The following is a 26,780-nucleotide window of genomic DNA, read 5'->3' as shown; positions in this document are numbered from 1 at the left end:
AGCATTACATACAATTGATGCTCACAAAAATCAAGAATACATTTAAGTTGATTGATCTGAGCACACTAGAAATACTAATCTAAAGTGTATAAATAATAATTGTAAGACAAAAATGTCTTCAGTAGTGCCAACAACTTCCAAAAAATCAGAGCCCATGCCATAGGCTTCTCTTGCCCATTTTCAGACAGCAATGCTTACTTCTAGACTCATTTTGAGTTAAAATTACAAGAGCTAAGCACTGAGATGCAACAACTGAATATGAAAAACCTCATGGAAGGTAACCTCAGGAACTGACCTCTCCTATTTTGGAAAAAGTCTTGCCAAACAGGTAAACTTAATACAACAAGCAAACATCAGTATTTTGGCAATTTAATTGGAAACTACCATCAGAATCATTTCCTATGTCTCCTTACAAGTCACATAATCTGGACAAGAAAAGTTATTGCTAGGAGCAGGAGGGGAAGCAAGACAGAAAAGAGAGGGAACATCACTTATTTCTCTTTACCTGGATCCACTGTGAATATGAAAGATGCAGAGGAAAGCTCTGCACAGCTAGACAAGCACAAAAAGTAAGGAATTCATGAACCAAAATAACCAAGAGGAGAACAACATTGAAATAGATGGTAAAATTAGTCTTCTACTAGAATACAAAATATTTATGGTGTATTTAATGACTACTAGCTGCTAGTGATATCATTCTGATAAGAGTAAAGCAGAGTTTGTTTTCTAATTCTCCCTATCCTTCAAAGCAAGATTAACAGGTTCCAACAACTTGTTTGTTGCTGAAGAAAAAAAAAAATGAAAGTCAGGGAGCAGACCCTGTCAAAGTTCAACGTAACATCTTATAAGACTATAGAGCAAAATAGGAACAAATAAAATCAATCTTGCTTACTTTTATATGATGTATGTTTAACTTCTTGTGTAGCTCAATGCTTGTGCATACTAAAAGGTGAACTGTCTTTTAGAAGTCAAATACAACATTCACAGAACACAAAGGGAGGGCAAGGAAGAAAGCATGAGAAAGAAGAAAACAAATGGGAACTCAAATTCACCAGAGAAACCATGAACAAGTTATCTTCTCCCCACTGTGCCTGGACTTGCTGGGACATCACCCTAAGCACTCCTCTGGCTTCACCTTAAGCCACGTCTAGGTTTCCGCTCTTCCTGCCACTCCAGAATTTGAATGCTCTAGACTCCTTTTCCAAAGTTTCAGCATAGACTTTTCCATGACCCATTTCACCTGTCCCCTTTCATGCCAACAGGTCAGCCTTGAGTTCAAATTGTATTATTTCCCTTCACAGGTGTTAATCTTATTTGCTCCACCAACACCCCCCCATCACACCTCATTTGATGGGACTTCATAAGCCATATTATTTTAGGAAGCCTCTTATACTAATGTGACTAATCAGTCTGTAACATTTTCCTAAAAGCATTAACATCAAATGCATAGTTCTTGATCACTAGCAACCAAAGCTACACTTGAGGAAGGGCTCAGTGAAGGCTTGAATGCTTCCCCATCTCTACAAGGACTACCGTCAACCTCCTGATACATTCACAGGACTGTACTTGCTTCTCTTCAGCCCAGTCATTCTCACAGTTATATCTCAGGTAGTTCAGTCATGCTGTGATCAGCTAATTCACCTCCATTTCAACTCGTTTCCCAGTGATGGCCTTCCAGCCTTTAGTAGAGACTTATTAATTTTAAGTGTTCCCCAAGATCTTGTATTTTCTCTGCTACTCCAGCCCCTTGGCCACCTAGCTTTTCTGATATAGAGAAGGATCAAAAAGCCTGGCAATTTTGTAGTGGCAGATTTCATAGCACACAGTAATTTGTGACCTATCTTGTCCAACTTGAGCAGAAAGCTTGTCTGTCTCGTACCTCCCTTATCTATACTACTCTACTACAGTCTTAGAACACTTTTAAACACTGAATTCACAATACCTGATTAGGATTTTGCCTTCTGTAATTTCCACAGATCACTAGAGCCTCAACATCAGATTCAAATATAAAGACAGACAGAAGTCTGGATAAACACTGCTCATTCGATAATATTAAAGTAAGTTTAAGATTTACTCCCCATCTCACTCCAGGTGAATACTTACCATTAAGCTGTTTCTTCTCTTCAGACAGAGTAGAAGAAATCTCTACAAGCATTGAGAAAAAACAACGAGCACGACAGTAAGAAGTTACGGCACTGTACTTGCACACATCTTGCTAAAGAATTAAGCCAAAGTAAGGATCTCCAAATAAACCTTCCAAAACATTAACAGATTGTCCAGGACTCTTCAGATATCAAGAAGTCACACATAAATGCAGCACTGATTACCATTTCAAAAGATTATGTATAATTAAAAAAATACTATGTTAAAAATGCCCAAAGTTGCACAGCACTGAAAGGTAGGAAACACAAGAACTCTAGCACTTCAAAACAAATATCACAGATTACCTTGTGCAATTATAAACTTCATAGCTAAGCAGCTCGTTAAAAAAAGCTGTCAGACTTTCAATGACACTTGTCTCACGACAACACAGAGTAGACACTGAATCTGACCGACCCAATCCTTGGCAATCTAAACCCAATCCTTGGCAGAAACTCAGGAAAAAGAAAATCTTCCTATAAGCTCCTTCTGTCAAATGGTTTTATTTGACAAGTTATTATCTGAGTTTTTCATTAAATCTACAGTATGCTGCAACTACTCCAAACAAACAAATACTAGCAGAAAAAACAGAAGATAAAGACCAAGCAGATAAATTACATAGTGTCAATTCATATATAAGGTGCCTTTCCCCTTGAGTTGAGCACTGCACCTCTCAGCCACATATCCTGCTCACAGCAAATCTGTGAGGAAACTAGTCCTCTGGATGTACCCAAGCCCCCTTCTGCCTTCTCTACATTGCACATCTCACAATGTCCCAATATGAAGGCCCATTTTATATTCTCTTTTATGGGAGCCACATTTGGGGAAGTGGGAGAAACCAACGTGTTCTTCCTGCTCCCTTTTATGAAAACCAAAATGTGAATGTTTCTCCCCTGTTCTTCTAAATCCCTCCCAGTGCTCCGCATCACAGCAGCCAGTGTTAGAAGAAAAATGCCTTTGTGAGAGAAGTGAAGGAAAGGCTCTTGGAACAAAGCACCAAGCGTACAGTATTGCAAACTGACTTCAGAGCTGACCAAGAATTGCCTTCATCAGAGGCTTTCATGTTGTGCCACTATAAGATAAAAACAAAACACTCCACAAGATGAATGGGACAGTTCACCCAAAATTTTTGGCTGAGGCTCTATTTGTCTGTGTATTCTGCTATACAGCACTTCAAGCTTTCTCCCAGGATAGGCAAGTCATTCACAAAAACTTGTTTCTGATTAAAGGTAATTTTTTGTGTACAAAAGTCTACTCTCATTTCACTACATTTTAACACACTGCACTGAAATTGGTATTGCAATTTTAAGGGCAGTTTGAGGCATTTCCAAGACACAGCCCTACCTCTCTTCCTTGGATGACACTGTAGCTCTCAGACTAATCCCACTGAATTAACAATAATACAACATGCATTCTGACTCCCAAGTTATGTTACCACTGAAGTAACATAGGGACATACGCTAAGATGTGCTTATGAGAAACATTAGGAGTATTAAAAGATACAAGACAACAAACTAATGTCCATGCTAGTGTTTACAGCTAAGTACCCTGACGGGAAAGCAAACAGTTTAATGCTGTACAGGTTTGCTGAGGGAGATACTGAAATAATCTCTTACATGCCTGGGTACTGCTGTAGTTGCTGCACTGGCCTTCTCAGCAAGTACAAACACTACCACGTTTCAGTGCACAGCTCCACTGCTCTGTAACATCACAGAAGGGACACATCAGAAATTCCCATTAGTCACTACCATACAAGTTGACAAAGTTGACAAAACATTAACTATCTGTCCTGGTTTCAGCTGGGATAGCGTTAATTTTCTTTATAGTGGCTGGTGTGGAGCTATTGTTTTGGATTTGTGCTGAAAACAGTGTTGATAATACAGAGATGTTTTAGTTGTTGCTGCACTAGTCAAGGACTTTTCAGCTTCCCATGCTCTGACAGGTGCACAAGAAGTTGGGAGGGGGCACAGCCAGGAGAGTTGATCCAAACTGACCAAAGGGCTATTCCATACCACATGACGTCATGCTCAGTATAGAAAGCTGGGGAAGAAGAAGGAAGGGCGGGGACGTTCGGAGTGATGGCGTTTGTCTTCCCAAGTAACCATTACGCATGATGGAGCCCTGCTTTCCTGGAGATGGCTGAACACCTGCCTGCCCATAGGAAGTAGTGAATGGATTCCTTGTTTTGCTTTGCTTGCGTGGCTTTTGCTTTACCTATTAAACTGTCTTTATCTCAACCCACGAGTTTTCTCACTTTTACTCTTCTGATTCTCTCCTCCATCCCACCAGGGGGGAGTGAGCGAGTGGCTGTGTGGGGCTTAGTTGCCGACTGGGGCTAAACCACGACACTATCATCAGCATCTTCAAAAGACTCTTCTTTCTTAAAAGAAAACCCTGGAGTACACAAGGACAAACTTCAGCTTCCTTAAAGAGTTCAGTGAGCAAATAATTGTGCAACCTTCAAAAAAAACCACCAGAACACAGGAAACAAAACTAAGCTAAACAACCACAAATATTCCAGCAGTGCCCCAACAAACCTACACCTGCTTTACTTGCACTGTATTGAGACTGAACCAAACAGCAAGTACTGATGCTTGCCCTACTGCCAAACACTAACCCTCTGCCACAAAAAGAAAGCAATTTATACCGTACTTTGAAGGCCTGTCTTTCCTCTGTACTTATGGGCCTATTTAATTTTATATTCAAAACCATGCATCTTAACTCTGTATTTTATTCTTCCATTTTCAAATGCAAACTTTGCTGAATACGGTCTTCCGGAAGGACACAAGACAAGGATTACTGCTGGCTGACAGTGAAATTAGTCAACTGCATTTTTGATAATTCACTATCCAAAAGAGGAGGATACACAGCCTACCAGGAATCAAAGTAAACTTTGAGAATTTTACAATGAAGAATTTCAGCAAATCCAGTCTAATCAGTTTTATTCTTAGTTAATGAAGTTACATTTTCTCAAGCCTGAAATGGCCAAAAGGGACACAGGCAACAGAACTATTTTTTACATAGCTGGCAAGCTTTATCCTGCAAATTTTACTATAGCAAAATGGATAGAGCAGTCCTATTACAAAGGAAAGCAGAAGAAAAAGTGAACAGCAGAAAATGGACTGTCATAGCTGGCAGGGGCAAAGACGCATTTGTTTTTTACTGACTGGCTGTCAAAAGAATTCCTTCCAGTTGCAGAAAAGTTAGATTAATGAAATCAGCAAAAGTCAGGTTTACTTTTAAATTTCTAACTCAGCTGACAAAGTGGCAGTAACGTATCTGTAACACCTCAACTCCATGAAGCAGTTATGCTGTCGAGGTTTCTTCATACTTTGCAGCATTTACCTTAAAAGCTCCACACTGGAATTAGCTACCTAGCAACATGGAGATGTAAAATACCATTCCCCTTCATGTATAGAACAAACTCAACCTAAGTGCTAGGCAATGTGATCTAAGCGCTAAGCAACTATGCAGTGCACCTTGTCAGAAGTTGAAGAGCTACAAGAGATGGCTGAATTTGTGAACTAAAGGATGCCACAGAATTTGAGAAAACAGTTGCAAACATTAATTCTTTCATCTTTTCACTGCAGTTTTGCTAAGGGTCAATATTCAGTAATAGTGTCTGCTTCCTAGGTATAGGAAATTTTAGCTGTGGCCTACAAACCAAAACAAATACCGAAGATTAAAGTCTCTGGAAACAATCACCAGCATTTTAAGACAATATACTACATCTCTTACTGTCCTGGCTCAGAGGAGTCTGTTGTACCAGCAAAATTTTCTCCGAGTAAATTCAAACTAAAGGACCCAATAAAGTGTTCTGGCCATAAAGTGTATTCAAATAACTCAATACATATGCAACTTGCCAGACCTATGTCTGGTGCTGAAATCACCAGATTGAAAATACTGACTTTTATTTCAAGATGAGAGAGCTGCCTACGACAGTTTGTCCCCTGAGATCAGAAGAAGAAAGAGGGATCGGGGGGGGGGGGGGGGGGGCGGTGTGATATTTCTATATAGATATGCACATAACACACACATGTCAGTTTTCTGATTACTAAAAACAAAAAAGGAAATGTAGCAGTACATTACTTATAAAAGTCTTCATGCATAAAATAGTTTCCCGTTCAGGTATCTGCTGTAAAAAGACTGAATACCTGTAACAGCCTTCATCTCTATGCAAGATTAGAGACTCTCCTCATAAATATGATGATTTAGGATTTCTCATAATTTCTAGACAACTTTGGAATAAAGCATAATAGAAATTATTTCATTCTTAAAACCCTCACCTTTTGGAGCAGCAATAGGCTTGACAGCCATTCTCCCAACAAGACATTCCTTCAGCATCGATTCATAATTGACCCAACGATGAACCTATATTAACAAAATTGGTTTTCACAAAATTTGTAATTCTTACTATGTTGTTCTATGCACTGAAATAGAAAAGTTCATTTTTGCACAGTGGCTAATGTAATTCATTTAGCAGATTTTTTTTAACACAGACACTCATTATTGCATCGTTCAGTACTTATTTTTACTTCTATTACAGATAGCATGTAATTAAATGAAAAAATAGGACCATGAGAATCAAGTGACAATAGTTTAATTTACACATTTTATGTTTTGCAGTATCTGAACATCATAATGTTGAGCTACAGAAAATATTTCAGAAGAGCATTTTTATGATGTATGCTACACAATTAACCGAATAAAGACCTTGTCTTTGCCACAACGGTAATTAGTCTTGTTTAGATACAAGTGAAGGGAGAAGGGATGAAGGAAACAACGATAAGGAATAGTAGTTTAGACACATAAACACTTCCTACCAAGTTGGTGTATTTCTGTTTGTTTCTGTCTTACTATCACTGAATTATTTAGAAATTACCTATTTTAGAAAGTCAATTAAATGAAGAAAAAGCAGTAGCTTTACAGAACAGAACTGGAGAACTTGCAGAGGAAATGGATGGTAGAAAAGCCAATTCTGATAGGGCATCCAGGATAACATCACAAGAAGAGAAAAGGAAACGAAGTGCTGCATGACAAATTTGAATGGTGTGTAGAGATTTAACAAAAAACTTTAAACTGGAGAAGCTAAGGAGACAAGATAAAGAATCCCATCCACAAGTTGTAGTTTCCTCATATACAGATAACAGAAAAAAATGAAGGATTTTGAATGACAGTTAATTTTTCCAGAAATTTGAGAAACACTAGCAACCTACCAAACTCTTGAAGAGATCAGTATCTGACAGATACAGAATGCTAAAGCAGAGGGGATAACAACAGAAATGCCTCCAAAACAGGAAAGACATCAGCCAGAACAAAAAATGCGAACAGCATATTTTAAGGATCTGAACGCTGCTTTCCACTCCCATGACAAAACAAACTAAAAAAAAAAAAAAGTAGCATGGATGTATCTGAACTCAGTAACAACTTGAGGGGCTTCCCAAATATTCCTAATGTCAAGACTCCCGTTTCCAAGTACATCATACAATACTTGACAGTGATCCAGCTACAGAATTCCAGTCCACAACTTGATACTGGATGAACTTTTAGGAGAGAAACTCCAAATTTCTTGAAACCAGAGAATTATACCCAAATCCAACACTTCATTTGTGAAAGGATTAACTGAAGATAAACTTAAAGTTAAAACATCATCACTTCTTTATTTACATTCATTGTTAAAAACATTTCGCAGATAAATGCATAACATACTGTGGTGCACAAACTGTAAAGGGATAACAGATTTCCTTTCAGAAACAGAGGAGATTTCCTTTCTGCTCTTTCCCAGTTTCTCAGACAAACCTTGTAAGCCAAGGAGACTCAAAGAATGCCTGTTTCTAAAAAATACCAACTCAGTGAATCATCTTTTACAGCACCAGATTCCTTACAGAAAGTACACCCATTCTACAGACTCTTCATTTTCCGAGTCTTTCAAAACATTTAAAGTAGTGATAAACAAAGAAGAGACCAACTGTCATCTTGTGATTTGTTCACAATCAGTTAATAGCAGCCCCAGCGTTTTTTCTTAGTACTTTGTTCGCTGATAGTGTGGCGGCCAAGTTAATAGACAATAGAATACTACAAGCATTTTTCAAAAAGTGAAAGTTCCGAGAAGAAAATGCCTCTCAAATAACAGCAATTAAGTCTTTGTAGTAATTTATTAAGAAGGTGGTATCTCAAGTTGTTGCTAGCTTTATTGCTATTTCTGCTAAAAAATTAGTTTAATAAAATGGTCAAATTGAAGCATCATTCCAACAACATAAAGTCACATTTTCATTATTGTCTTTTGGCACGAAGTTTAAACCACATGCCTCTTTCAGCACACATAAGTGCCATTCTGAGCAGTAACCCATTGCCTTTTCTTAGACCTGAAAAAGTTCAAATCACCATTTCCACTGGAATGCCCTAAAAATAATCAGAAAACACACATTTTTCAAAATACCTTTCGGTGAGCAAGTGTCATTTGCTGCCAGTCGTTCTCACCTGATCAAAGAGATCTGTACCATCAGCTCCTGCTGCTTTCATTAGTTCATCCTCACCACCAGGATGATACTCCATGTATGGTGTGACATTATATACAAATCCTGCAGAAAATGGAATAAAGAAATGTGAGCAGCATTTCTACAACCACTCCTATCTACAAAACCAGCCAAAAGGTTAGTGCATATTAAACGGCATAATGGCAAACAGTAGACATGATTGGAACAAACAGTATGACTTTCCAAAAACAGAAACATAAGTTACACAATTGTATAGAGCACAAAGATGTATCTTATTATATAGAGAGGCCAATCCTACAATGCCATACCACTTGTCCCAGTGAACATCTGGAGAAACCTGCAGGATTAAGACTTTAACAAAATAAACCCTTGAAGTTGACCATGATGTATCCTAGCTAGGGGGTAAAAGAACCAGAGACTGATTTAAACAGAGACATAAAATTGAGCCAGTTAGCACACAGAATTGTTTTCACTCTCCCTTCCAATTAAGTTACTCCTAAAGTGCAGTCATAGTTGCTTCCCTACCACCCATCACCTATGGAATAAAATGCCTACGGGAATGAACTGTCTCCCATAAGGAAAAACTGCTACCATCAGCAACAAAATTTCCATTCTTCAGATTCAGCAATATAAAAACCTAAACATAGCCTATGCTCATTAAAGGCTTACAACTCTGGTACCAAATTTGTCCCAGTAAAAGGGGTCATCATTCTTTCTACACAAGTACTATTCTTAGCATTTCCAGGGAGATAAAACAATGCTTCTTCATAGGTCTCAAATGTTGAAATCTAATTATTGTTGCTATGCAACCAGAGTAATTAGAGGCTGAAGAATGCAGCTATAAACAGATTAACTACAGACATATTGCTGCTTAGAGGACTATTGCAGGCCTACCTAGCAAAACATTTAAAGATATGTAACATTATCAAAACAGGAAGTAACCAGAAGCAGAACTGTGCCGGTGCTTTCGTAAGAAGCTTTTAACACATTAATAGGTGTATATTAATTACTTCAGAAGGAGAAGTAGGCATTCAGCACTAGGCCAGGGGGAGACATACTTGGGACAATCCTAATTGGTAAGAACAACCATCCCAGACAACAAAGGAAGGATCTTTGCATATTTTACTGACCTGATCTTCTGATGGATGATGTATCCACTATGCCATCTTGCGTGCAGCACTGATTACTGCACACAAGAAAATGTAAGTAAATATCTACATAGTTAGGACTTCCTGAATATTAGCCAAATGTTCAATTTACCATCAAACTTGCAGGAGCAAAAGAAATCTCATATATATATCCCTCACACTTTTTTTAACTCCCCTGACATCCCACTTTATGTATTTGTGGCCTATATGAGAGCTTTCTTTGACAATCACCATACTGGTCTTTGAACAAAGATAGCTCCTAATCTTCTTCTACTTCACATTCCTCTCATCAATTTCTGCTCTTTTGTATAGAGCTAGTCTAACTACCAACGCAAAGACTTAATTTAGCTTTTCCATAATGATGTTATTTTACTACCTGTCCACATATCAGGTCTACAGATAATCTACCAGGATTCTCAGTTATGCTGTTTTTTTTCATCAGTAGTTCTAGAACAAAGAAGAGGCTGAGATGGGAAAACTTAAGGACAGATACAGAAGCAGCATGATGGAGTTCTTGTAAAAACCAAGCTCAGAGATGCAATCGAGGGGGAAAAAAAAGACGTTAAAAACAAAACAGAAATGTTTCTAAGCAGTGATTCTGTCTGCAGTAGTAGATGTCCCTTTTTGTGAAAGAAAAAAAGAACAGATCTCCACAGTGAATAAGCTTTCTTTAGCTCTCCTCCCACTACAGTTTTGCTAGTATGTGCAAGAGCAGCACACAGAGCATTAACAATCCTATTATTTTGTTCAAAAGCCAGTACTGAATGACATTTTACCCTTAGTTTCACTCTCATCCCCTTTAAGAGCCAACAAAAACACAGTTGCCCTCATAAAGAAATTCTTAACTTTCACCACTGACATGAAGCACTCTTCCTACAGAAAGGTCACAATAGCGACTCTGATCTTCTTAATCTATCTTCACAGGAAGTGTTGTTGTCTCATAACAAATTTAAGGCGATATTAATGTATTTTAGCTTCCAAATAATTAAACTAGAAAGTAAACTTTTTACTCCTTTCTGTAAGACAACTAGGAACTTCATCTTCAGCACAGAAAATACTCTTCTAGCCAGGACTATTGCTCCAAACCACCTTTTGCACATTGTTAACTTATAACATGTAATAGTTTCAACTTTTGAGCTAAAATTTCATAAAACTAATAACATAAATAGCATGGTTCAGTTACCACAGATATTTGTTATGCTGGATACAGATCCCAGCTGCTCTGTGTGGCAATTGTCATTTGCCTTACTAAATTTTATGAAGGCAAACTGTCATTTGCCTTACTAAATTTTATGAATTATGTATTTAATACATGAGCTTACACACTTATTTCCCAAAGACCATTCTACAGATTTAAGTAACATTTTTAATATTTGTATGTCGCTAGATGCTTTAAAGCAACCCCTAAAAATATTCAACTGCTAAGGATAATAAACTCTCCAAGACTGAGGAGTGTAAGTACATGTCAGCATTTTCAGTACCTTATTCTTGCTAAGCCCTTGTTGTTTAAGGCACCACTTACGATCCTGTGTTTTGTTATTTTCACATGCAAACGTAAAATAGGGGTAAAATATGCCCACTTGGAAGACTTCTTAAGAAAGGCTTGAAAGCAAAGAAAAGCTTTGTTACATAAAATCTCTAACTTGAACAAAGATGAGTCCTATTACGTCAAAATTACACCTGGCCTAAACACAGATGGCACCGTTTGTTTTGGGATGTGGCTTTTGTTGTTGTTTGATTGTGTTTTGTTGCTTCTTCTTCAAGTACAGAAGAACAAGGCTAGACAAAAAAAAAAAGCCAAAGCCACATCACAGCAACCAACCTCTTATACATATCCAGCAGTCCTCCTTTTTGTTGTGCTTAGCAAGCTCATCTTCAGTCACTTCAATTAGCCTCCCTTTTAAACCTGTCAAGTCCTTCCCACTTTTAGTTAGTCGAATCCAATCCATAAGACTCCTTCCTGGTTTTAAAGGTACCTGAAAAATAACAAATGTACAAACATTATTAACTCTAGAGGAAGAAAGAGCCATTCAATACACTTTTTTAAGCTCTCAAGAAGGACATGGGCAAAACAAGAAATAACACAACCTGTGTTCTTCACTGGTATTTGGGAACCCTACTCAGCCATAAGGCTGCTTAAGGAAGCTTCCTACATAGTAACCCAGGCAAGGGAATTATTGAACATCAACAAACATATGGACGACTCTTCCCAAAGCAAACTGCAGATACCAAGTTCTCCTGTGATGGTAAAAAGTTTTTATCAGCATCATTTGAGTTATGGCCTGGAAACCTATGAGCAACAAAGAGAGATTTGAAAATCATGGCTGGGTAGGACAAGGTAGGAAATTTCACCTTCACAGCATTCATAAAGACTTTCTGCAAGGCCTACAGCACCTGGAAATCTCACCCAGACAAAGCCAGGGCCAAAGTCTTCTAGCTTACCAGGAATGTATTACCCATGGCCTGCCTGAAAGGCAGAGCAAAATCTTCAGGGTGTCTAGCATCTTCCTTTTTAACAGCACCACAGACTGGGAACCCCTTTGATCCAAACTCTAACAGCAGGGAGCAGGGTTAAAGAATCCCAGTCTTACAGAACCACAGCAAAAACAGAAGCGAGAAAACCAAAGGGCACATAGACCCACATCACTTGATGCTATTTTAGTCTGAGGACGAGTTTGCTTTCCAACTGAGGTCTGCAGACACCAAGTGCTCCCAAAACCACTCCAGAGATGAAGACCCATAAAGCGCACGCTGCGCGCACTAACTTCACGCTGAAAGTCCCCGTCTCTGCACAGGAGGAACCCCGAGACAGCCCGGGAGGGCAGAGCAGGAAGCGCTGCCATCACGCCTTCTATAACGAGAAGTACGAAGTATTTTTCAGCGACGCAGCAGAGCCAGCCCCTCGCCCGGGGGCTCTGGCACAGCCGCCGCGTCCCCTCGCCGGTTGCTGGAGTACGAGAGCTCCCGAGGGAAGCGGCCAGAGGCAACCCTGCCCAGCCGCAACCGGGAGCCGACCGGCAAACCGCAGCAGCTCCGCCCAGAGGGGCCAGGCCACGCAGCCAGCCGAAACGAAGCGGGGGAGCCGCTGACCCCACCGGGCCGGTGCCCCGGCCGGCACCCCCGCCCCCCGAGCGACCGTCACCGACAGCCCCGCGGCCGGAGCATAAGCAGCCCCGCAGGGCCCCAGGCCGCGGTGCCGCGGAAGGCCCCAGCGCCGGCTGCGACTGACCCCCACCCCCGCGGCGGCAGCCGAGCTGTCCCTACCTTGGCGCGGCCGCCCACAGCCACCCGCTGCTGGGAGCTGGGCGCAGGGAAGGCCTGCGGCGGCACGTTCAGCATCCTGCCGGCCCGGGCCGCGGCCTGCGCCCCGGCGGGCGGGCGGGCGGAGCGCTCCGGCACAGGGCGCAGGCGCGGCGGCGGCGGGCGGGCGGAGCGCTCCGGCACAGGGCGCAGGCGCGGCGGCGGCGGGCGGGGCTCTGGCCCGGGCTGGGCTCGGGCGGGCTAGCGGCCTGGCGGTACCGGCCCCACCGAGTCGCTCGGGGTGGGGGGGTCTCGGTGGCAGCCGTCCGGGACGAGGCATCCCTGCTGCCGTCTCGGGCCTGGGGGCCCCCACTGCGGGGCGGGGCGGGGCGGGCTCCCCCGGGGGTGTTTGGGAGAGAGCGGTGCGTACCGCGTAGGCCTTTCTGTCTCAGCCTAGGGAGCTGGTCTCCCCCTGCACTGAAGTTGGTTTTACGTCCAGGTCTCCCAGCGCCAGGTGTGGTGCTCCAGCCTGAAGGTTATAACGAGCACTGCTGCTGCTACCCACGGTTTGAAGGTAAAATGGTGAGAACGGCTGTGTGTGAAGACCTGCTCCTTCCTTCCTTCAGGCCCTCTGGGAGATGTGACAGGGGCAAGCACTCCAGGGGTGCTGGTGACATGCTGAGGCGGCCCAGCCCACAGCAGCACACACACGCGAGCACTCAGGCAAGGACAGGTTCAGGTATGTACACAAGCCATACCTGATACAGGCACTGGGGTTTGAATTAAAATTTGGGATCTTTTTGTCACTTCAGGGGCTTTGGCCTGTATGATGATTGGTACCAAACTTTTCTTTGATTATCAAAACTAAACTCACAGTGGGCCTTTTTCTCATTTCTTGATGTCCACTTTACAAACAAAACTGATTGCTTCATACTGTATTTATGTATAACAATACAGCTCATGTACATGAGAGAGCGTGAGTGACTTAAGGCAAACCCCTTCTTTAAAAGCAGAAACCAGAGTAGAATTTGGACCCTTCTCTCCATCTGGAACACAGCTATACAGTTTCTCTTCCATGTTTGAAACTCTGTTGTAACAGCAGGCACAACATTAAAATACATAATCCAATGCTTTCTTGATATGCTTCCACATGGAACCTACTAAATCACAGTGAAAAAGCTTTCCTTGTGGCCTCAAACTTTGGGGAAGCCACATAACCATAGAGCACTTTAAAGCAAGGCACCCATTCTCTGCTCCTAAAATTGATGTCCAAGTTATGGTCTGCAAAATACAGGACCTTAGATAAAAGATACTAATCAATACCTTCCCTGCCTAAAACAGTACAAGAATAGAACAAAGGAAAAAGGCTCAGATAAAATTACAAAACATTTCAGTTTTATTAAGAATAACTTACAAATAAATTATCTTTGAAAATACTATAATACATTTTTTATATTAAGTTTAAATTAAGTCTTAGAAGTCACGTTGGCCTTCCCTGCAATCAGCAATCTGATTCTGTTCTTGAATCTTGTTCCAGTTCATCGTCATCATCTTCGCTATCCGAGTCTTCATAAAAGGAAATTGTAGCTTGAACTGGAAAGTTTTTCAGAAGTGCTTCAGCTTCCTGATATAAGTAATCATAGCACCTTGACTTGGGCCAAAATAGTCTGAAACAAGTATACAATATGTTTGCTTATTGTTATTACATATTCTACTTGGAGGCTGACAGACAAGAAACAGCAGTGAAATTCTGTTAAGACAAGCATGCTACAGAGTTTTTCCTCACATGCTCAATTGCTAAACTGCTTTCTACATTAAATAGAAAAAATATTCTCTAGATTCTGTATTTTTGTCTGAAGAGATAAAGATGCACTTAAAGTGCTAGTTTTGCAGCAAAACTACTCTAAGGCCCAAGATCCACTGCGTCTGAAACTTACTACTCCAGTACCTCATTAACAGTATTTCCTGGGGATCTGATCCAAAGAATACTGCCCTCACTGGAACTATTCCTAGGGAATATAATGGGTGTCAATCAGGATCCCCAATATATTTGGATTAAATTAGTAGGTTTTGTTACTGAAGGTCCCCAACCTGGGTAGTTGTTTACAGTGGCATGAGACAAATCTCAAAGTGAAAGGAATGACAGAGGTCTAGGGGGATCAGATCTTGATATTTCACCCCTGTCTTTCCAAGAAGAATCATCTAACAGACTCCTTACAGAAGATGCCCCGTGGGTCTAGATTCTAGTCTGTGTTGTATCCAGAAATTAACATAGAAATTGCTGATAGTATCGTGGTTAGTAAGGGCTATCAGCTAGTGAGATAATATATTGCAATTAATATACTCCACAGTTCCTGTTCCTTTTCAACTAGCATCCTCTTTTGCTTACAGTTTGGAAGTCGCTGGAAGAAACAGACAATAGAAGTCCCAAGAGCTAAGAGACTAGCACATTATATCATAATTAAATGCTGACCACAGATTGTTTATAATAGAAATACATTAAGAAACAGAACTAGATGGTTTTCTAGCAATTACAAAAAGTGCTTTCTAGGCTACTGTTGAACAGAACGCTGCTTCCTTTGCAGCACAAAATAACTGACGCTTGTTTTATAACATCACTCGATTCCCAGTGTTCCCTGCAGCATTCACTCATACCTAAGCACCGGAGCAGTCACAGAGAAGTCAGGGTCTGTGCAACTGCTTAGGTAGTCTGTGCATCAGTATTTGGAGGATCAGAGCCTAGATTCGGGAAAAAGGTGCATCTCATCTGGAAGAACTACCTGTGCAATTACTTTAAGGACCTTGCAACACCTACTAGTACTTCTGAATACAGACTCTCCTGCAGATTGCACTGTAGTTATTTTATTTATTTCCTTTTCAGAACGGACAGTGCAGATACTGTTATTACCTTCATCATTAGAGCAGTAGTTACACGAGTATTTTTCTCAGCAATGAAGAATTTTTCTTAGTCAGTCCATTCCCTCTCCTCCTGCCGCTCTCTCCCATGTCCACACCTGCCTCCTTGCACCGGGAGGACACTGGAGGTTTGCACAGCAAGGCAGCCCAGGAACTCCCCCCCTCCCGTTTTTAACCCTGGGCACATGCATGAGTAGCAAGGTGCTTCAGCCAACTCCCCCACCACAAAAAAAAAACCCCACATAACTGTGTAGCATGTCTAAGTCCCACACCACAGAAGCGTGTCAACATCTCATCTTAAACATCTGCTAAATCCACAAGCGCTGGCAATCATTTCCCCAGGGACCTGTCAGTTCAAAAGCACTCCGACGCTAAATCACTCCGAAGGCACTTTAATGTCTACATAAAGATATGGGTGGGATCAAGAGGGGCGGGGGAGCCAGCGCTTGGCCACCCCGGCACGACACTGCCGAGCGAGGGACTCTTCCCTCCCGGCCGCGCAGCACCACGGGCCCCGGCGGCGACCGGGTGCCCGGCGCTCCCCCGCGAGAACCCCGCGCTCCCCCGCGGGAACCGCCGGCGGCCCGGCACAGCCGCTTACCTGACGGGGTGCGTGTACTGCGCCAGCTTTCGGGAGGCTTCCGCCAGCCCGCAGGGGCTGTGAGGCTGGGGAGGAGAGAGCAGAGATCAGCCCGCCGGCACGGCACCCGGCCCTCGGGGAGCCCCACGCCGAGCAGCCCCCGCCGCCGCTCCCCAGACGTTGCTAGGGCGATGCCGGCGGCCGCCGCTCCCCCGCGCCGCGCCGCTCCGCGCCCCACGCCGCGCGTCCCACTCACCGCGGCGGGGCCGGTGCCGGTCCGCCGGCCCACCTCGCCCGGCGCGGGCACCCAGGGCCTCCAGAAGGGCGCGGAGCTGCGGCGCAAGGGCAGGACGGCTAAGGCAGGGCCGGGCCGCGCCCCGCAGCGGGAGGAGGAGAGGGGCGAGTACCCCTGCGGGGGCAGCGCCGGCGGGGGCGGGCGGGGGCAGGCGCGCCCCGTCCCTCCGCCCTCCATCCTCCGCCGATCCGCGGCCGCTCGCCTCGCCCTGCCCGCCCCGGGCCCGGAGGCTTTTATAGCCGGCGGCGGCCGCTGCGCGCCGCGGAGCCCACCTCCCCCGGCTGGTTTGCCAGCGCCATCGACAAACAGGCTCCGCGCGAAGGCGCCGCTGTGTAAACAGGGGGCGCGGACGCGTGCAAGCCCCAAATGGCCCGGGGGGGGATTTGGCAAGTCGGTGTTAATCGCACTCGAGCAGACACATGGCTGCTGCCGGGGGGGGAGGCCCTGTGGGAACGGAGCGGGGGGCGGCGGGCGGCGGGCGCGCGGCGAGGCGAGGCGGCAGCGGGGACGTGCCCGGGCCGCCCTCCCGCCCCGGCGGCGGGGGTGAAGCCGCCGCAAGCGCGGCCTTTTGTTGTTAAAAACGTGTGTGTTGATCCCCTCCGGCGGCGAGGCAAGGCGTGTGGGAAGGGAGGGCCGCTGCGGCCCGCGCCGGGGCCGTAGCGCCCGCCGCTGCCCGCCTGCGAGCCGGCGGGAGCACGGCTGGCTGAGAGCGGGAGCGCTTCCCGAGGAGCCCAGGCAGGGTGCGCAGGCACAGACAGAGGAGTTTCACCCTGGGGTGGGGGAGAAAACGATGCTCCTTAGAGGGGTCCTTCTTTCATAACGCGTCACTCCCCGCTACGCTCCGTGACACGTTCCCCCTAACGTAACACTGCTTTCTTAGGTAGCATAGTGGCTTTTGTTTTATACGGTATTCTTGATGTAAGGGCACGTGCCTTCTTTGATGCTTTTTCATGTGGTCCCGATACTTCATCCCGCTGCCAGCATCAGATGCTGTCGCTACATGCGCAAGGTTTTATGCCAAACTAATACCATTTTCAGGTTCCCCGGTACCAAGGGAGCTTATTTTTATTTCCTTTTTTTTTTCTTTTCTTTCTGAGATTGCAATCACTGATGCATGGGAGGGGGACAGAAACACCAGGGTGATCATATATAAGAGCTAGCAACCAGTGATAATGTCCACCCTGGGGAAGCTAGGAGGGTTAGTGGCATGGAGCTGCCCTAGATGCTGAAGGAGGGCGTCAAACCCAGGTAATTTCTTGGCCCATTAAAGACTCCCATTACCGAGGCACCACAAAGACTGAGGCACTGTACTCTTTGGAATAATATTTTGCCGTTTTGAACATAGCCATAAGGAGTGTGTCTACCTTAGCACTGCCCAAGAATAGCTGCAGATAGAAGGTTACTTGTGCCTTCTCCACAGTATCCTCAGCACAATCCATTTCACTAAATAGTATCAACAGTACCGGTTGTAAAAAACGTTACATATTAGAAGTTGTGTGGGAAAGGTAATCCAATTAATAGCATTAGATTAATAGCATTTTTTTTCAGATCTTTAAGTCAAAACCAGATGTAGACTGAATTGCCTTTCTGAAGAAAAACAACCTCTTACTTTGAAATAGATGGCAGAGTGCATGCATTTAACCTCGTGCATGCTGTGATACATTCCAACTTCATCAGTGGATGTATTCTGTCATTTTTGAGGTTTCTGCCATTTGACCACTTGGAAAAATTTCTAATTATTATGACTTTAGGAATTATTAAAGGAAAACATATTTCACAGTGAAAAGCCCAAGTTAGTAGGACATCAGGGTTAAGCCAAATGTTTAAAAGAGTAAGATTTCCAGAGTAATTTTACTGCACTGTGATGTTGGTGGCCGTTTGCATTTTTTCCCGCCTCATTTTCACTGGGGTCTAGAGTCAGATTAATTAAAATCAGAGTGAACAAAAGGCTCAAACTCCCAGTAAGTATTCATCCTGCAGCTAAGAAATGGAGAATAGAGCAAAGTAGCTTGTGCAATAAGTTGAGTTTGATCATAAGCAAAATTGTATCTATTTTTTCTCTGTTTCCAAATGGCCACTGTGAAACCTTGTCAGATGAGGTAAAGCATAAAACAGATGTTTAAAAGCTGTCTGATGGTAGATTCTTCTTTTGCCTAAATGAAGTGAGAGGAATAATTTTTGTAGTTGGTATTTCTCTTTTGAGAAATATAACAGGCTGTGTAAGAAAAAAAAAAGAATAGAGGCTAGGTTCATTGTCTAAAGAAGAAAAGCAGAAACTCCTCTATCACATGAGTAGTGACAAAGGACTAAGAGAACACAACATCAGCTTTATCTGTTTGATAAAGCATAAAAATGAGTTTCAATGTCTACAGTAAAAGCAACAAAAGAAGGGGTGTCTCTGGCCAATGGCTCTTAATTGTCTCAGGATTCTTTTTAGTACCTGCCTGAAATGAGAAAATGTCCTAGGGAGAAAGTGTGATTTACCCATTAGAGAGCAAACTGAAACAGAGGTGTTGAAAGGATAAGGAGAAAATAATGACTAACAGCTGTTGTTCCCCTGCATATTTTCACATGATATGACTCTTCTTGGCTTTATAGTTTAGTAATGCAGTCCTGTTTATTGGGAGAAATACAAATGCCTGTCTTTGCAATAATACCCTGTTATCATTGACACCATAAAAAATCCAAAAACCCCCTAACATTTTGCCATCTTCCCACTGACCTTGAAATATAGGCTAGAAATTGTTAAATCAAGGCTAGAAGATTCTTTGTCATGGCTGTCTTGTCTTCTTCAGTTTGTGCGCAGAACAGGAGTAACAGTGCATCGGTAAGTTACTATCTGAGCCACGGTTTAATCGTGCTAAAACCTCTGTAGGCAGGAGCTACATACAGCCGCTGAGCAAATAGTTGGTCAAATGGGAGTGATGGAACACACTTAAAAATTGTTTTTTTGCATATAGTAGTGGAAAGCATAGTTCTGAATTCAACATTAAGTCTGATATTGGCAGTCCCTTCATGCATTCTTGATCCATCTAATTAAAAGGATATTTTCCTTTCTGTGCCTTAGTTCCTGCTTTTTTTGTACTTCAACTTTTAAAAAAAGTATCACTCCAGAGCTGAAGGTTGTTCTTGGTTGTATGGATATTACTAGCCTGCCTTTACTAAAGCAAGGCTGGGGGGTCAGGATCTAATACACTGTACCTTAAATATTATAGTGGCATGAAAACTGAAATATGATGTTATACGGTTTTATTTACTTGCTTATGCAATAATAAAAATATCTAGGCATTCCAACAGTTCTCAGCTTCTTGAAAATTTCTTTCACGATCATAGATTTTTTAAAATTTTCTTATACCACTTTCCAGGCAGGTCATAGCTGGCAATTTACAGGGTTCAGTTCTGTTTATCCACGGTTTGATTTTTATAGTGATTTTTGTATAATTGCAATTGACAAATTTTAAACGCAGTACAAAAAATACTTGTACAGTCACTCTGGATTTACAGCAGTAGAACTAAAACCCAATTTTGTTTTCTCAGAATGTATACCAAGCAGTATTTATCCAGAATGAGAGTAATTCACTTGGTTTGGTTTAAATTGATTAAAAGTGCTTTTGTGGCTTTCTGCAGTATGACATCTTGAAATGTAATGCACTGTTAATAGGATACACAGAAGAGCAAACACAGAGGTCTGTGCAGATTTGAGTGTGCTACTATAAACAAAGAAGGTGTTCACAAATGGCTTAGAGCTAAATTTGACAAGACAGTGCTAATCACACTTGGACATGGGAATATCTGGGCAGAGGACACTCAGCTGGCTTCATATTAGCCTCTCCGAAGGCAGTGGTAGCTCTCACTTATTAATAAAACAGGGACGTTGCATAAAAATTATTGCATGCGTTGATATAGGGAGAGAACTGGCTCGATCTTGTTAGGACTTTGTTTTAGTGAGAAAGGCAAGGTCAAACGTGGAACTGTTCCTCTGCTTACTGAGACTGGGCTGAGGAAACTGATTAACAGACAAAATTTGATCTTGAGTATTTTATAGCCTAGCTTCATCACCATGCTTCCAATTTTGGCAACACTTTAGGACCAGGTTTTGGAAATTAAGTGGATGCCTGGTATTTGCATACAGATATTTACTGTACATGCATATGTCATTTATTTACACGTTTGTTCTATCAGCTCATAAACGGGTCATTTTTTTGCCAGTAAATGCAAAGTTTGCACAGGAAATTTATGTGCACAACTTCGGTAGATGTTCATCTGCGTGCAGGTATAATTGCCGGAAACTTTGTAGTAGTGTCTTATGAGGCATCAAGCATTTTTGAGTTGTGATATGATATGTAGGGCATTTATCTGCTATAATTTGAAAGTAAAGCATCAGTTTGTAAAGAACAAAGAACAGCACAGTATTTTTGGTATCACTAATGTACCTGAAAGGGGGCTTGGTTCAACATTTCCACAAAATGAAATTTTTTGTCAGTAAATAATATGAGATCCAAACTAGGTCCTAAGAAATAAAATAAATACAAGTTAAGTTTTCTTATTAAAAAAAAAAAAAAGGAACAGATCTTAATCAGCAGATCGGTCTATTGACATTACCAATGGCTATAAAACTATTGCTTGGCTAATAAAGACCGTGCTTGTCCTATTGCTGTTGTGTATTTTTTCCATCCTATTTATGCACACAAGAATGCAGCACATATTCAAACAGTGTAGTTCCGCTTAAGGCCAAGTGCCTGGTGTTTCCTAGAGAGAGGTATGTTTGGAGGCCTAAAGATGGAATGCTCTTCCGTGGAGACATCCCTCCCTCTTCTCCCCATCTCTCTGGATTTTGACTAGGCTGTAGTAGTATTAAACGTCATTCTTTCATTTTATGGAGAAAATTATTCTTCCCCTTCCTCTATTCAACTGGACATGAAGGATTGCAGGAACGCTGGAAGGAAAACTTTGTGAAAAGGAGGGATGCATTTCCAGGAAAGCACATGCCTTTTCACCCTCTTTGTGCTATTGGGAACCTAGTTCCTGCTGACTTGGGGAGCACCATCACCTAGGGTCAGAGGATTCGACAGTGAATGGCCTCACTCAAAGGGGCACAGCTCTACAGTCCACGCTGTCAATAAGACTGAAAACCTCCAACTTCCACAGATTTATCCCAGTCCTGATGCCGTTACAAACTTTGTGCTCACGGTCGGGTGATCGTTGGTATCTGCTGTGGAATAAGCAATACGTTTGTGTTTGTGTGCGTGGCACACGCACACCTACTTGAGCCCCCCGTGTGTCCATGTGGCAGGGTGTGACTCCACACAGCAGGTCGGGCTTCCTCGTTTCCCTCCCCTGTTGCACTCCGCTCCCAGGCCCGGGCTGGCAAATGGTAAAGGATAATGTATCCACATGGGAAAGCGACACATTAAGGGACTGAGAATGTGTAATGGGATCAGCCACCGGTTACAGGGATCTTTTAAAAAATAGGAATATCATTTGCTGTTGAGTTATGGGCACTTTAAATTCCATGCAGATAAGAAACAGAGACATCAGTGCTGAACGCCAATCTTGCAACTTCTTTTAATAGAATGGGAGTCAGTGAAACACTGATACATCATTAATGCCGGGGCTCAGCAGAATTGTCTGGCTCGCTCAGCATAATGCAGCATAATGTCACAGTGTTTGCTGCCGCTGGAGCGCGCGGTGCTGCGGTGTGGCACTGGCAGGATTTGCCCTCTTGCCTCTAAAAAGAAGTGAGAGGCAGCCAAATGAAATGAAGTCGCTCTAGCCCAACAGCTATTGACAGAAGAGGTGAAGAAATTAGATAATCATTGGAATGTCCTGATCTGACTCCTCTGACTGGTAATACAATCCCTAGCAGTGTCATCTCTCCTCTCACAATGTTCCATTCAATTAACTGTTTCTTCAGATTTATTGCCTTCCTGGCTACAAAGATAGTCATGGAAGCGGAGTGGATGTTTTTCAATTTCCCCTGTATCTCTAATCTCTCTCAAAAAGGATGCATGCCTTTTTGATGCATGAAAGGCATCAACTCTCAAAAAGGATGCATGCCACTAAGCTGGTGATGCAAGCTTAGTGGCATATATATATAAGGCTGCCTTATATATATATATATATAAGGCATATATATATATCTGCCATATATATAAGGCAGCATTTAACCTCTGGCAGGAGGGAATGAATTGCAAGAAACAGTGGTGTGGGAGCCGTACCTCTGACAAACAAGCACCTGAGAAAGGCAACGTGAGTCCTAAAGATAGCAGTGCCAGCCCTGAGGAGTACACACGGTATCTTGTACCGTGCTGCGGGGATGTCAGAGCTCTTACCCAGGCGCCCGGAGATAAGTGCTGACAGAAACCCCCTAGCCCTGCCGTTCCTCCCTGGCTTCTGGTGACTGATGTTATGAGGCTGCGAATTCCATCGTGGCGGAATTTCAGTACTTCATTGCACGCTCACATCCCAGTGATCCTTAATGGTAGCCGCAAACACAGGGAATAGGGAGCTCATTGTACGGGCTGGTAGTAGTCCGCCTGTCTTAACGAAGATGCAGATAAATGGCAGAGGTACCAAAAGTAAATATCGGTGTCACTTATTTTTAAGACTGCCTGTCAGTTCCCTTAAAAATAACATTTTCCATGGTTTATAACTTTCCAAATTTTATTTGGACTAAATTTTTCCATGGTAGGTTGATTCAGGCTTAGTTTGGGGAAAAACGGCAATCAAAATAAGACAGCTCAAAACATTGAGCCATTTCCAAAAATGAGGAAGAAATGGTAGAAACATCATCTTGCAACATAAAAAACTTCTAGTGCCTTTTTTGGGGAGGAGTTTAACAAGTACAGGAGCGCTGCATGGTTTTGGACTGTGAAGTTTGCCATCATACCAGGTATTTGCCTTTTGTTTTTTCTCTGAAAATCCACTCAAATTCAGCCAATTTCCAGGTCTATAAAAATCACAGTTTAAGTCGCTCACTAAAAAGACTTTGAAAAAATTATTTACTAAATTCCTTGAAGAATTAAATCTGCCTGAGGCTCATTTCATCCAGAACTGACCAGGGCTCTCCTTGCAACCTGTTTTGTGTTTCTGGAGGCTGGGGTATGTAATGAAGTGAGTTATGCAAACTGGGAGGCGCTTGCTTTTCTCCTGCTCTCCTGCGCTTCCTTTGCATAGCCCAGACACGCAGGCTGCAGCAAGAAGAGGGTGGCAGGAAGAGGAGGAGGAGGAAGGGAAGAAGTGGGCAAGTGCTTTGGTGGCAGACGCACATCGGGAAGTGGGGTTGAGGCTTGGGTTTGTGGGATACTGAGAACCAGGACTAGAAATTATGTTCAGGGGAGGCAGTGGGGAGGTTTAATTAGCCCAGTGGAAGACTAAGCCTGGAAAAGGAGATGAAGGGGAACTGGGACTGGGTGACAAGACCCTGACTGCAGTAACATGCTCTGCAGCCTCTCTTTTCTCCATTCCTCTGCTTAGAAGAAAAAGACATCTTTTCATACTTGGAGCAAGCAGCTGTACACTGCTTGGGGACCATGGCAGACACCAGTCCCCAACCAGTGCACCCGCAGCTGGGTGTGGGGGCTGCTGGAGGACACACCACCTGATCCCTGGGGCAGATGGATGGCCCAGGGTATGGGCCCATGTAGGTGATTACATCCTGGCCTGTGAGACCTGTGCCCACACTGACAGCCTCTGCAAAGGCCCCAGGGCTCTTGGAGACCCTCTCCACACCCACCCAGCTGTGGCAGCTCGTTCCCGTGGGTTTCAGAGTTGCCCGTTGCCCTGCTGACTGCCTGACTCTTCCCACCATGTTTTTACATGCCATGGCATCCCACATTCTATCATTACCAAACAGGGGAGCCCATTCACAGGTTTTGGAAGGAGTTCCTGGGCCTCCTTGAAGGCCAACTCACCTCTCCCCTTCATGCCACCCCCTGTTGCACAGACAGACAGACAGACAGAGACAATCAAATCCTGGAGCAAAACCTTCAGTGTGACAGCAACTTCCTCCATGCTGAGTGGGTCACCCCTCTCTCTCCATCAGAGACTGCCCACAAAGATAACGCTCACATATCTGCACGGCAGAGCCTGTTGGTGCAGCCAGAGCCCTGACACTGGAACCGGGCTGGGTGCGGAGAGAGGCGAGGAGAGCAGGAGATCCATGGAAGCTGAGTCCAGGGAACAACTGGGACCAGGGCTTGAGCTCGTGAGGGACATTGCAGCTGGCTGACCAAAAAGCTTCAGTCCTGTGGAGGCATCCTGGAGGAATCAGCTCCAGTAGATGTGAGGAAGGATAGCTTGAGGATGTGGGAAGAACAGTCCAAGTTTGAGCAAAGAGACTGCGTCCAAGCCCAAACGGGCAGTGGAGAACAGGAGGAGGGAAGGGGCAGGACAGGTCAGAGGGGGAGTGAGGATGCAGAAGCAAAGCAAGAATGGCTGGAACAGGAGCTGGCAAAAGAAAGCACTGAGCATGGGAAGGACAATTTGGACTGGAAAAGAGTAACAAGGTGATGTCGGACAGGAATAGGTTCTGTGTGAAGGGTGAAGGATGGATGGGAGGGGAGACTGGGAGAGGGAAATAGCACTAATGGGGTAAGAAGACTGAGGTGAAGCACTGAGGACAGGAAGAGCTCCAAGTGCCTACAAATGGGGAAAAGACTGGGAAAACAGTCAAAAGGTGTGAGACAGGTTCTTCCTAGTGAAGGACATTGGGCCTGGATGTCTTGGTCCCAGAGATGGTCTGGAGAGAGGTCTAGAGGGTAGAATCTGGGACTGGTTAATAAGTGAGATGAAGAGCCAAAATTGGGAAGAGATATGACTGAAATATTAGTACATTTGAGGGGAAGGGAGAGAGGAATCAAGTTTGGAAAAAAATAGGCATAGGAGTTGTGGGCGCAGTGTACACCCTTCCAAAGCCTGGGATGGACCTTGGGAGTCCCTACCCCAGCAAAGCCTGAGAAACCTGCTGGCAAGGTCCCATCACCTTCTAGGGAGGCCCCAAGTCAGTACCACAGTTACTCTGTTAGCTCAAGTAACAAAACCCTGCTTCATAAACCTGAAATTTTCTTATCCAGGTGCTACTATTGCATTACCTGATGATTTTTTTTCCCCCAGTTGTTCCATTTGCATTTGTACAAACATAGGAATTCACCTCCAGACTGTGATGGGGAACACTTTTAACACTGCAAAGTCAATCACTCAAAAATCCTGAAACTTCTGAAAAAAAAAATTATATGAGGTTCACGTATGAGTTATATCTCATCTAATTTAAGTGTTTAATGGTTAATCATCTAAGTCTAAGATGGTGAGTTCAAGCTGCCGTTAGATAGGAACCTTCAGAGGACAACTAATTTCATCCTAAGATGACATGTCTGCAATGCCTAAAATGTACAGGGCAGGCAAGATGACAAGCTCTCTGGCACAGTCTATGTCTCTCTACTGACTCTAAAAGATTACTAGTTTAGCTTAGAAACGCCTAGTTTAGCTAGAAAGTAGCTTTTAGATGTCTCCAGCTAGGTAATGTGAATCCCAATGACATGTTTCTATATTTGTGTGTCCGATATGAGAGTCTGCAGTATGATTTGTAGAAATGTTTAAGTCCAGCCCTCCCAAGGTTTGTAAGTGCAAATTCCCACTTGCATTTGTGTGTCCTAAATAGCTTGGACACTATGGATCTGAGGCTCATGACTGCAGCTGAAATTAATGAGGATCATGCCTTAAATGCAGTACTGTATTATTCAAGGCTATGGAAAAATGAGATCATCATTATCTGAAACTGGCCAGCCAGGTTTAAAGAACCTTTTTAACATTAGTGTGTGTCCTTAGTTACCTATGTATAAAATGGCAGCAGCAGTAAGGCACCCCCGATCCCTAAAGGCTCTGTGAAGTCTGTTCATTAATTCCTGCAGCCACCACAGCTACTGGACTGCAGAAAACTCATCAGAGCAGCATTTTGAAATCCTGTC

At 43.4% G+C, this 26,780-nt stretch overlaps 2 protein-coding genes across 5 annotated transcripts in view; both read right to left on the bottom strand.

The window, feature by feature from the left end:
• The window catches only part of CYB5R4 (cytochrome b5 reductase 4), a 41,372-nt gene extending 28,190 nt beyond the window's left edge, over positions 1–13,182 (bottom strand). For 3 of the 4 annotated variants that reach the window (XR_012041385.1, XM_072855389.1, XM_072855391.1), the window contains exons 1-5: positions 13,049–13,182; positions 11,607–11,760; positions 8,620–8,720; positions 6,426–6,510; positions 2,104–2,145 (exon numbers count right to left, since the gene is read on the bottom strand). Coding sequence is in view for 3 of the 4 variants with exons in the window: in XM_072855389.1 (XP_072711490.1) it covers positions 2,104–2,145; positions 6,426–6,510; positions 8,620–8,720; positions 11,607–11,760; positions 13,049–13,123 (457 nt within the window). In the remaining variant the exon portion in view is untranslated. The remainder of the gene's footprint in view (positions 1–2,103; positions 2,146–6,425; positions 6,511–8,619; positions 8,721–11,606; positions 11,761–13,048) is intronic. The other variant, XM_072855390.1, reaches the window with a different exon arrangement.
• Positions 13,183–14,403: 1,221 nt separating this feature from the next.
• Positions 14,404–17,490, bottom strand: RIPPLY2 (ripply transcriptional repressor 2). The gene is made up of 3 exons (XM_072857842.1): positions 16,777–17,490; positions 16,542–16,606; positions 14,404–14,691 (listed from the first exon to the last, which is right to left on the bottom strand). The coding sequence occupies exons 1-3, from the start codon at positions 16,990–16,992 to the stop codon at positions 14,526–14,528; spliced, it is 447 nt and encodes a 148-aa protein (XP_072713943.1). The 5' UTR covers positions 16,993–17,490; the 3' UTR covers positions 14,404–14,525.
• Positions 17,491–26,780: the final 9,290 nt, after the last annotated feature.

The sequence above is a fragment of the Ciconia boyciana genome, chromosome 3, assembly GCF_034638445.1.
Source record: "Ciconia boyciana chromosome 3, ASM3463844v1, whole genome shotgun sequence".
Lineage (NCBI taxonomy): Eukaryota > Metazoa > Chordata > Aves > Ciconiiformes > Ciconiidae > Ciconia > Ciconia boyciana.
The sequence above is the reverse complement of the archived record's forward strand: the minus strand, read 5'-3'. Positions and strand labels throughout refer to the sequence as shown.